General features: G+C 43.6%; 1 protein-coding gene across 1 annotated transcript in view; it reads right to left on the reverse strand.

The window, feature by feature from the left end:
• PIGG (phosphatidylinositol glycan anchor biosynthesis class G) overlaps positions 1-12,901 on the reverse strand; it is a 51,134-nt gene that overhangs the window by 23,179 nt on the left and 15,054 nt on the right. Inside the window, exons 5-6 of the mRNA XM_040322695.1 lie at positions 5,614-5,752; positions 3,818-4,030 (exon numbers count right to left, since the gene is read on the reverse strand). Coding sequence (XP_040178629.1) covers positions 3,818-4,030; positions 5,614-5,752 — 352 coding nt within the window. The remainder of the gene's footprint in view (positions 1-3,817; positions 4,031-5,613; positions 5,753-12,901) is intronic.

Consider the following 12,901-nt stretch of genomic DNA (forward strand, 5'->3'; position numbering starts at 1 on the left):
GAGGGTATCGGAATTGGCGGCTCTTTCGTGTAAAGAACCGTATACGATTATTCATGATGACAGGATGGTGCTGCAGCCTCACCCGACCTTTTTACCTAAGGTGGTTTCAGGATTTCATCTGAATCAAGATATAGTCCTACCGTCTTTTTTTCCAGATCCGCAGTCAGGGGAGGAAGAGAGTCTACACTCTCTAGAGGTTGTAAGAGCGGTAAAAGTTTATCTGCAAGCTACGGCTCAGATACGAAAGACTGATTGTCTGTTTATTTTGCCACACTGCCCAAGGAACGGCCAGGCTGCGTCAAAATCTACTATTGCATGTTGGATTCGACAAGTCATTATTCAGGCCTATGGTTTAGAAAAGAAGATTCCTCCTTTTCAGGTGAAAGCGCACTCGACTACAGCAGTTGGTGCTTCATGGGCAGTGCGTCACCAGGGCGCCATGGCTCAGATCTGTAAGGCTGCTACTAGGTCTTCGGGATATACATTTACTAATTTATACCAGGTAGATGTGAGAGGGTACGAGGAGGTCGCCTTCAGGCGTAGTGTACTGCAGGCAGCAGTAAAGATCCTCTGGCCCAATGGCGGTCTTGCTTCTGATCTGTGTCTCCCTCCCCTCAATTTAAGCATTGCTATGGGACATCCCATTAAAGTAATTAAGGCTGTGTCCTGTGATGTATGAGCAAGAAAAATAGGATTTTTTTTTAATACAGCTTTCCTGTAAAATCATTTTCTTGGGAATACATCACAGGACACAGACCTCCCGCCCCTATTCGGAGTTAAACAGGGGACAATTTTTGCTTTGCTACAAAACTGAGGTACTCTCCATTTGTGAGGGGTTATATAGCGGAGGAACTCAATTCTAATTGGGTTAACCAGTGTCCAATCACCTGTGGTGACTACATAACCCATTAAGTAATTAAGGCTCTGTGTCCCGTGATGTATTCCCAAGAAAAGGATTTTACAGGGAAGCTGTATTAAAAAAAATCCTATTTTTGCTTATTTGTTTGAGGCACAACCACACCCTACAGGTGAGTCAGTGAATTATTTACCCCTCAATTCCCAGTTCATACAGTTCTTTATTTGCATCTCCCCATATCACAGCACCTAATCTCCTCTCTGTCCTGAACCGTTTTACACACATTTTGGGCTTAACAGTTATACATTTCCTTGCTGCCAATTACCCTGGAGCTTGTTTTCTCGGCTGTTCAGAGTCTGGCACTCAACTTCATATTTGGTGGGATTGCCAAAAAAAATCTACAAGGCAGTTTTTGACTTAGCCTCCAAAATCTTTGATACACCTATACAGCCCAATCGTGCTACAGCCCTATTAAACCTGATGGGATCACACAGAATCCATTTCACCTTCTTTTACAGCTCCTAACAGTCGCAAAACAAACCATTGCTAAGGCATGGAAAACTAAATATTTAATTTTAGCTGAAATAATACACAGAATCAATAAAGCTCTTATTCATGCTAAAATGGAAGCAATCGAAAGGGATCGAATCTGTCAATTTGAGAAACTCTGGCTTCCTTGGGATAAGCATGGTTTACCTCCAGACTTTGATGACACACTATTATTGCCTTGGTAATTTTACTCTATTTGCCTTGACTATACTTTCTATTAATTTGGGATCGCATCACCACTTTTTTTCTACCCTCTTCTCCATCTACTCCTATTTTTGTTTTCTACCTTTCTTTTCATAATGTGTGGTACTAATAAACAGATAATCTCTTCTGTTTTTAATATAATACCTATTAGATTGATCTCCTTGTTAATGACTCTTGCAAAATGAACCAATAGAATATAATTTTATAATGCTTTCAATGTAATACTTTATTGGTTTATTTGTTGCTCTTCTCCTTACATTTTTACATTGTTATATATTCATCCTGTTTATAAATCAATATGTTTAGCTCTATTGCTGAATATTGTACCACCATCCTTATATGTAACCAATTTGTCAATCTTTGTTATATTTAAAAAATAAACAAATTTGCAGAGAATTATATTGTAACTGTACTGTTAGCCCTCTTGTTGTAAAGCGCCGTACAAACTGCTGGCACTTAAGGCGGCTGGGTTCACGCGAATTGGGTGCAGATTTTGCCACATCCAATTCACATGACAGAAGACTGTAAACGGCTCTCAATGGGGCCGGTTCATACATCTCCAGGGTAGCTGTGGAGCAAAATGCATAGGGGTCCCGTGAGTCTTTGGCTGTTTCAATCTGAATTCAGGGAAAAATTTGGACCCAATTCGTCCCTGAAACGGAGAACAGTCACATCTGTTTTAAGTGTGAACTAGAGCTGCATGATTAATCGTGAAGAATCAAAATTGCAATCTTTTTCCCTTCCCGATCTTCAAAACAGCATGTCACAATCTTTCTAACAAGTGCAGAGAGTTCTCACAGCTGGAAAAACAAAGTCCAGGCAGCGTGCCAAGTTTTAATACAACACCAAATAAATGGAAACAAACTATCTTTTCGTTTTTTTATCAAAAGGAAAGAACTGGCGTGTAGATGAAGGAAGTTTAACCATTTAAATACCAAGGACCAGATTCACAGAAGAAGTACGCCGGCGTACTTTCAAATTTGCCACGTCGTATCTTTAGTTTGAATCCTCAAACCAAGATACGACGGCTTCTGGCTTAGATCCGACAGGCTTTGTACGCCTTCGGTTCGTAGGTGCAATACTTCGGCGCCCGCTGGGTGGAGTTCTCGTCGTTTTCCGCGTCGGGTATGCTAATTAGCATTTTCCGTCGATCCACGAAGGTACGCACGGCCGTCGCATTCTCTTACGTCGTCGCTAGTCGGCTTTTCCCGGCGTATAGTTAGAGCTGCTATTTTGTGGCCTATATTTAGACTTGCCATGTTAAAGTATGGCCGTCGTTCCCGCGTCGAATTTAAATTTTTTTTTTTCACAAGTCGTCCGTGAATAGGAAAGGACGTAACTCACGTGAAACTTGCGTCGGCGTAACGTAAATGCGATACGTTATGCCGCCGCAGATGTACCTGAATCTGGCCCCAAATCTTTTCTGACATTTGTTGCTTACAAGTAAAAAAAAAATAATTTTCTGCTAGAAAATTACTCCGAACACCCAAACATGATATTTTTTTTTAGCAGAGACCCTAGAGAATAAAATGGTGGTTGTTGCAATATTTTATGTCACACCATATTTACGCAGCGGTTTTTCAAACGCAATAAAAAAAAAAAATACACTTTAATAAATAAATAATAATAAAAAAAAAAACAGCAAAGTTAGCCCAACTTTTTTGTATAATGTGAAAGAAGATGTTACACTGCGAGAATCGTGATCTTTATTCTAATGCCGCGTACACATGGTCGGAATTTCCGATGAAAAGTCAGACGGAATTTTTTCATCGGATATTCCGACCGTCTGTGTGTCCCATCGAACTTTTTCCGACGGACTTAGAAAGAGAACATTTCTATTGGTAATTCCATTCGTCTGTATGGAATTCCGACGGAGAAAAAAAACACGCATGATCGGAAGCATTGAACTTAATTTTTCTAGGCTCGTTGTTTTTGATTGTCAAAATTTGGTGTGTCCGTGTGTATGCAAGACAGCTTGAGCGGAACTCCGCCGGAAAAACCTGGAGGAGTTTATTCCGACGAAAAAAGACGGTCGTGTGTACGCAGCATAAGCAAAAAAAAGCCTAAAGCCGTTTAAGGTGCCCCACAATTTCTGATGGCAGCTCTGCAGACTGAATAACTACAGGCACATAAAATAACGTACAGTACTAGTTTTCATACACATAAGCTACTCTTCAGTTTTTTTCCCCCCCTTTGTTAGTAATGTACCTTTTTCATAAGCTTCCGAGTTCTCCTTCAGAAGTTTACATAACTGATGACCATTTAAATGAAGGAATCTCAATTGTTCTCTCATTGTCTTGTGGTCTACAACGGCAGTTATAAGTTTTCCTAAGCTGCTTCTTGAAATTGGCAGCCCAAGGCCCAGAGCCAGGGTCGGAGCCACATCAGTCTGTTGGACCGTCTCTGGTGCTGTAAACTGACCTAAAGAGAAAGCCAATTATTTCAGGGGTAGCCATCAAAATAGTATGCAGTTCTGTCAGTAATATAACAATGTCAAATGAAAAAAGTCTATTGCCAAGAAAAATATTTTATACTCACAAGTAGAAATTTCAAATATATAAATCCAAGCCGTCAGGTCTATTAGATGTACAGCATCCACATTTAGTTGTCTTTTTACTTTTTCTCAAGATCTACCACCTTACGTCTACATCATAAAAACAATGACATGGATGTTTTCACATATGGTGAAAGAGCAGTATCGCTTCAAAATCAGTTACTTAGTCAAAAAGTTTAAGAGAAAAAGGGGGGGGGGGGGTGTAGGTATGGCGCTGTTCTGATGAAAGACAGGGGAATCCAAGTGGATTCAAAATAAATGTGGTGTTACCCCCAAAAAGTTTAGACACCGTACCCAAGGAGTTGTGCAGCTCAATTAAAGGTGGCAGCTGTGGACAAGATGAAGTACTTGTATACATCAGCAGACTATACCTCTACCATACCATAAGCGTTCAAGACAAACGATCAGTCTATGAGATCATCTACAGTCTTCTCCTCCTTATGACTGGTTGCAAAAGCTATTACTCCCCATTGGCAGGATTACTTTACATTGCATCTAGAGAACCACATGGGTCTCATTAGCGTAACCCGTTACCCAAAACCTGCAGATTGAATGTCCCAAAAGTAAAAAAGCAGCCATTCCACCCCACATTACCACAAATCTTCATTATTTTAGTAGTATTCAATGTAGCTTGGAAATCATCACATTTTAATCTTTGTCACCATTCCAATTAAAAGCTGTTCCATTAAAGGGGTTGTAAAGGTAAAAGAATGTTTTCCTAAATAGCTTATTTTACTTTAGTGCAGTCCTCCTCCACTTACCTCATCCTTCCATTTTGCTTTTAAAATGTCCTTATTTCTTCTGAGAAATCCTCACTTCCTGTTCTTCTGTCTGTAACTAAACACAGTAATGCAAGGCTTTCTCCCTGGTGTGGAGTGTTGTGCTCGCCCCCTCCCCTTGGACTACAGGAGAGTCAGGACGCCCACTAACACAGCTCCTTTCTCTATCTGCAACGTAGAGAGTGTCCCAACTCCCTGTAGTCCAAGGGAGTGGGCGAGCACGACACTCCACACCAGGGAGAAAGCCTCGCATTACTGTGTGGAGTTACAGACAGAAGAAGAACAGGAAGTGAGGTATTCTCAGAAGAAATAAGAACATTTAAAAGCAAAATCGAAGGATGAGGTAAGTGAAGGAGGACTGCACTAAGGTAAAGGAAGCTATTTAGGAAAAAAAAAAATTGTACCTTTACAACCCCTTTAAAGTTATAGCAATAGAGTTACTTGCACAATTCCTGTTACTTTGGGTAATCAATGGTTTACCCAACACCATTTGGGTTAATGAGGTCTATAATTGTTTGAATTGTCATGATCCGAAGTATCATTCCAATGCAGCCTTCATATTTCTTTCCAAAAAGGTACTTACAAGGGAAAAGTATTTTCAAAGATACAAAACACATTTCAGTTAAAAAAAAAAAAGACCAGTTAGTTATAGTCCAAGATATACAACATACCAGCTTTGTTTTGAAATGCTGAACTTATTAAAACCAGTGGAGTCTGTACTTCTTCTTCAGAAGACCCCCCATGACTGCCCACTTCAGACATACCATGGTCACCACAGACAACAATTAAACTTGGAACAGAATCTTCATCCTATAATTTAGCAAATAAAACATAGAACCTGAAATGTGCTTCAAATCAGAAAGTCTGAGACAAAAATATGTCAAAATAATTCATACATTGGAATAATTAGAGAGAAAAAAAAAGGAATGGAAGAGAGAGAGAGAGAAAAAAAAAGTCCTCCAAGCATACAAAGTAGTAAAATAAAAGTTAAAAGGGTTAAAGGGTTCCTGTGCAAATATGAGTAAATGCTGGTTGACTGGAACCTTTCTGTATCTCTCTGGGACCCCAGTGGAAAGATATCACCACTACATTTTACAGATTTGATCTCCATCATAGCCACCACAAGGAGGGGAGGAGTCTCTTTTGATTCAGTTGTATGTGTAATTTTTAGCTTCATCAACTGAGTTGTGTAAACAGGCTTGTTAAGCAGGACACGCAAGACTAGTCTGGCAAACACATTAAAAACTCTGCCTGCTGGCTATGAACATTTTAAATATGAATATACATTGTTAAATATTTACCTTATGGGGGGCGTGTCCAACTTCCAGTATGTGAGGAGTGTTTCTCTGTGAGCTCCGGACCACGCTGTGATCCTTAAGCTATCCTGTGAAACCCCAGGCTTGAATTTCGGACATTGACCGGCTGGGATTACTGGGGAACGATAGCGTATTGGGGCGGTGGAAGATGATCTTAACCCACTAATGGTGCATGTTCAGGATATGGCGGCGGTCTACAAGTCCCAGGAGGCCAAACTCGGAGATATGGAAGATAGACTCAGGAGGAATAACCTTCGCTTCCTGGGTTTTCCTGAAGGGTCAGAGGGCAAGCGCCCAGAGGACTTTCTGACCGCATGGCTGCAGCAAACCTTTGGAGCCGACAGCTTTTCACATCTCTTCGCTATTGAGAGGGCCCACAGGGTTCCCCAGCGGGCCCCGCAGCAGCCAGGCAGATATCCGAGGCCGATTCTGGCCCACTTCCTACACTTCAAAGATAAGGAAACCATTCTTCACAAGGCCCGAACCATGCTGGATTTGATGTTCAACAACAACCGCATCACCATCTTCTCTGCTGCGACACAGAAGCAGCGTGCGGCCTTTCAGAGTGTGAAGCTGCGCTTGCGGGAGCGTAGTCTCCCCTACAGCATGTTATACCCTGCCAAGCTGAGAGTGGTGCACAACGGCAAGACCCAATTTTTTACCACTCCACCAGAAGCAAACAACTGGTTGGAATCCCTTGGTGCTGCTTAAGGGACCCTTGCTATGGTCTTAAGGTAACTCTTTTAGCCATGCTCAGGAGGGGCTCCTCTGAGATATTACTCTGGAACTAATCATCGCTGGATAGAACGTACATTGTTGTTCCTTGTTGATCGCACGACTAAGGGGCCCAGATGTCTGACCCAGTTATCAGCGCGGTCCATCAGTTGCTCTACTGACTGTCACATACCTACCCCTGATCTTCCTGTCCGTCTGGACTGTGAGAATAACCCCCCGGGGGTGACTTTCTTTCTGAATGTTTACATTGTTTGGGGTGAAGGTCCGTGGGATGTTTGGGGCTACGGGCATGGTGGGGGGGGGGGGGGGGAAGGGGTCCTTGTTGGGGATCAGTTTCATGTTTTATTTGTTAATTTTCTCTTTTACTGTTTTTTTTTTTTTTTTTGCTCACATGGTCGTATTTGCTCTCTATTAAGTTCTATGACTAGCCTATGGTATAACAGGACTGTATCTCAGGTTATTGTCTCCACGTGTGGGGGTGGAGTGCCTTGGCCTGGGTTAGGGTGGTTGCCTTGCTACCCTCGAAAGTTTAATAATCCTGACATACTGAATGTCCCCCTCTCACAATATGCAGGCCCTTAATGTTCTCTCTTGGAATGTGAGGGGTCTTAACTCCAGGATTTAAAGTCCCTCTAGATATCACTGGTCGGAAACAAACCAAAGCATTTAAAAGGATATGGGGCAGATGGCTGGCTAGCCCCCTAACCCTCACACCAGACAGACCACATGTTGGATAATGAGCCCCTTTTGATGCACTGGACCTGTGGCATGTACACCCTCCTGGTGTACTGGCCTTGCTACCCTCGAAAGTTTAATAATCCTGACATACTGAATGTCCCCCTCTCACAATATGCAGGCCCTTAATGTTCTCTCTTGGAATGTGAGGGGTCTTAACTCCAGGATTAAGCGGGCTTCGGTTTTCAAATACTTACAGAGCCGTAAGCCGAGTATTGTCTTCCTTCAGGAGACACATCTAGTTGGCTCTAAAACGCTGGCCCTCCACAGGGCATTTGTGGACAGGGCATTCAGGGGGGTTTCAGTGTTGGTGTACCGATCTCTTTTGTATACCACCAAGCTGGTTAAAACAGATCCATTTGGTAGATTTGTGATCTTAGTCCTTATCGTGAATAACAGACCACATACCTTTGTGGCAGTGTATATACCACTCCCATTTACAGTAGGGGTATGGGACACGATTATGTCTGAAGTGCTTAAGGTGGCGGAGGGGCCTATAATTATGGCAGGGAACCTAAACGTGGTTTTGTCACCAGCAATGGATAGATATGGTATGGCGCCTATGGACAGCTCCCCTTTGGAGGCATGTGTAAAACCCTATGACTTGGTGGAGGCATGGAGGTGGAAAAATCCTAACACTAAAGCTTACTCCTGCTACTCTGCCACATGCAACACCTTGTCAAGGCTGGACATGTGTTTTGTTTCCAGGGAGCTCCTTCCTAGGATCCTGGATGTCCAATACCTCCCCCGAGCCATCTCGGATCATTCTCCCCTGTTGGTCTCAATAGATATGGAGGGACCAAAGGGATTTGTTTTATGGAAACTGAGCCCTTTGTGGCTCAAGGAAAAAATCTTTGAGGCCCCGTACACACGACAGAGGAACTCGACGTGCTTGGCACGTCGAGTTCCTCGTCGAGTTTTGGGATGAAGCCGCCGAGGAGCTCGGCGGGCCGCCTTCTCCTATAGAACAACGAGGACAACGAGAAAATAGAGAACATGTTCTCTATTTTCTCGTCGAGTTCCTCGGCGGCTCCATCGAGCCAAAACTGTACAGACGACAGAGATTCTCGGCAGAATCCGGGTTTTGACCGAGTTTCTCGGTGAATTCTGCCGAGAAACTCTGTCGTGTGTACGAGGCCTGAGAGATCCACCTTGACAGCTATTAATGCCTTTTGGAGGGAAAATAAAGATGAGATTCCTGTGGGAGTTACATGGGACGCATTTAAGGCCACGCTTAGAGGCTCTGTTTCAGGAGTCATTAAACAAACTAGGGCAGATAGGGAATGTAAGATAAGGGAATCGGAACAATCTGCCCCCGAAGCCGAGGTGGACCATATTAGGAACCCCAATCCGAATACTCATAGGACATGGAAAGAGGGAGTTAGGCAACTAGATCTAGTATTGGTGGATAAAACTAAAAAAAAGCTTCTGTATCAGTCCCAGCGCATATTTGAATTCGGCAACAAAAATAGTAGATTATTGGCCTACCTGGCGCACTCGCAGCAACCTGCTGCTTCTATCCCAGGCATCTATGATGGGCAGCAGAACCTCTGCACATCACAATTGGACATAGCTGACGCCTTTTTTGATTTCTATTCAACCTTATACTCTTCCAGAGTGGACTATGGGGAGGAGGAGGTGCGTGACTACCTGGCCCCTATTCCAATCTCGGAACTGTCTGAGGAGGCGGCAAAGGAATTGGATCTCCCATTAACTGTAGAGGAAATAGTGTCCGCAGTACATTCACTTAGCCCGAATAAGACACCAGGACTGGATGGCTACCCGGTTGAGTGGTATGATACGTACGCGGAATGTTTGGCTCCTGGAGGTATACGAAAAGTCCCTTGCACTGGGGGTGCTCCTGGAAACTCAGAGAAGCCCTTATTGTACTGATCCCAAAACCGCACAAGGACAATGAGCTATGCGAGTCGTATAGGCCCATTTCACTAATTAATGTGGATGCTAAAATCCAAGCTAAACTTTTAGCTGCTCGCCTGAATAAGGTCATAGCTTCAATTATACATTCTGATGAGACGGGTTTTATACCGACCCGTTCAATGGCAATAAACTTAAGAAGACTCTTTACTATTTTACAAACTGAAGGACCCACTCCTGACACCATAATAGTGGTGTCATTAGACACTCATAATGCTTTTGATTCACATGAATGGCCATATCTGATAGTGGTCCTTGGGCGGTTCGGATTTGGTCCCAAATTTATAGCTTGGGTGAGACTATTGTATGCTGTACCAGTGGCTCGTCTGCGGGTGAACAATATTGTTACAGAGCCCTTTGAGATAGCTAGAGGCACTAGGCAGGGGTGCCCATTGTCGCCCCTGCTGTTTGCCCTTGCTATAGAGTCTCTGGCGGCCCTCTTGAGGGCGGATGAAGAGATCAGGGGCTGTACTATTACTGACAGGGAAAAAAAAAACGTCACTTTATGCAGACGACATGCTGCTGTACTTAGCTGAAGCTGAGGGCTCCTTAACAAATGAATTGGATAGAATCTCTGGATTCAAGGTGAACTGGAGTAAGTCTGTGGTCCTCCCATTTTCCCCCGAATATGCGCCTCTAATGCCCCCGGGGATCCCATTACAGGTGGTCCCCCGCTTTCGATACCTGGGAATCAAGATACAACTGCCACTGAATATGTATATAAAGAATAACCTTCTCCTGATTGCGGCGCGTCTCAGGGAGAGTCTGCAATTCTGGAGTACGCTGCCCCTTAACCTCCTGGGTAGAGTAAATATATTCAAAATGATTCATCTCCCTAGATTTCTCTACGTGCTCTGGCATGCTCCAGTATACATACCTAAGAAACAGTTTACGGATATCAATCCGTTGCTTCTCCCCTTCCTATGGGGAGCTAAACCAGCTAGGGTGTCCTTGGATACCTTATATTTGCCGATACGGGTGGGAGGGTTGGCATTACCAAACTTGCAGTGCTACTATCTTGCGGCTCAGCTGACGCATGTGCATTGGTGGGGCTTCCCGAGGTTGCAAAATGCCTCAGTGGCTGCCCAGGCAGCTCAGGTGCATTCCTATAGGGGCCTAATTAATGTTCTGTATCGGAATGGCCCATATACGGTACAGGGTGCGGATATACTGAAACTGTCTTATAAGATATTTCATATGTGCAATACGAGGATGGGGGGTGCCAGCCTGTCTGGCTCTCTGAATGCCCCATTGTAGCACATTCCTCAGCTGAAGGAAATATGCAAAATCCCGGATGTCGCATGCTGGGCTGCGTACAGAGTTAAGTATGCCCACCAATTGTTTAGGGACGGAAGGTTCAGATCGTTTGTGGACCTGAAGTCTGAATATAAACTGCCTAATAATTTTTCCGATATCTGCAGCTGCGTCACGCAGCGCGGGCCCAATATGGGGGGGAGAGGCGTTACTTCTCCTTTCCTGTATGGAGAAAATGATAGCTGAAGAGGATCATTCTAAGCGTGTCTCTAGATATTATTTTTCCCTGCCGACATCCTCTTCTGCCAGAATGGAGAGGGTGGCGGTGCAATGGAGGGCTGATGTTCCATCCTTGTCGGATGAGTCCTGGGCCGAGACCCTGGACTCGTTGCTGCCCTCAATGTTATCAGCACGAGACAAGCTGATACAATTCAATTATTTGCATAGGATTTATTACACCCCGCAACGCTTACATAAGATGGGAAGGCTGGATACGCCGGAGTGTTATAGATGCAGAGGTGCAGTGGGCGACTTTCACATGGTGTGGCTGTGTCCCCATGTGGTGAGATTCTGGAAGGCGATTCTGCAGTATCTGGAGGATACTCTGGCCCTCCCGAATACCTATTCTCCAGCCAGGTGCCTGTTGGGGGATCTGGAGGAAGAGGGGTTGTCTGAATCAAGGAAGACGCTGCTCAGAATACTGTTCTGTTATGCCAAAAAGGCAATAGCTCTCAGATGGAGGGAGCCGGCCCCTCCTTCGCTGCAGTATTGGATGGGCCTAGTGAACCAGGTGGTGCCAATGTACAAACTGACCTACACTGCTAGAGGTTGCCCCAAACAATTTGAGAAAATTTGGGCGGAATGGCTGAAATTTTCTTCTGACTATGTTGAGGTGGGATAGGAAGTGGATGTGATGCTGGGATTGGACTGATGGGAGGTGTGCAGTTAACCGATCAAGGATTACCCGAGCTAGGTCAGACTCCTTGTATGTTATATGATGAGTAGGTGTGGGAAATTTATATTGCAACTGGTTATTGGTTGAAGGGCGATTTTTATCGGTTATGCGGTTACGTATACAGGATGAAACATGAATGCTGTGCATTTCAATTTGTGTGCTGTTTGTTGAGATTGTACATCATTACTGTGAATTTCGATAGCCATGTGATGTAATACCTTTTTGTTTTACTTTGTTTTTCTGGAAAAAAATCTATAAATTTACCCTTTACAAAAAAAAATTATATATATTTACCTTATAATTTTTCATTTAATTTTTAGTGCCGACATATGTAAAGAAATATGTAAAAACCATTATACATTTCTTTTAACCACTTCAAAACCAGGCACTTGCCCCCCTTCCTGCCCAAGCCAATTTTCAGCTTTCTGCGCCGTCACTGTTTAAATGACATTATGCGCGGTCATGCTACACTGTACTCAAACAGAATTTTTATCATTTTGTTCCCACAAATACAGATTTCTTTTGGTGGTATTTGATCACCTCTGCGGTTTTTATTTGTTGCTAAACAAATAAAAATATATATTATTTTTTTTTCAAAAAAATTCTGTAAGTTTTGCTTTTGTTTCTATTATAAAATAGTAAATAAGTAAGTTTTCTCCTTCACTGATTAGCACTAATAAGGCGGCACTCACGGGCAGGGAATAACCAGGAAGTGAATGTGTGGTGGGAAAAATGTGCTTGAGAGGGGCTTCTATGCTGAAAGGATTGGATGGGACAAGGGTTAAAAAGCTGCTTGTGCTTACAAAGTTGTACTGAAATCGTGTCTATATTATTCAGGTACGATTTGCATGCTACTTGAGGGTTTAACCACTTGACCACCGCCCCATGTCAAAAAGACGTCCTGTTTTTAAAGTTGAATATCTCGGTAACGGCAGCAGCTGCTGCCACAATCGAGATATTCATCTTTTCAGGGGGCGGTGGTGTACACGATAACGGCGGTCTCCGCGGCGGATTCGCCGCGAGATCGCC

This window comes from Rana temporaria, chromosome 1 (genome assembly GCF_905171775.1).
Source record: "Rana temporaria chromosome 1, aRanTem1.1, whole genome shotgun sequence".
Taxonomy (NCBI): domain Eukaryota; kingdom Metazoa; phylum Chordata; class Amphibia; order Anura; family Ranidae; genus Rana; species Rana temporaria.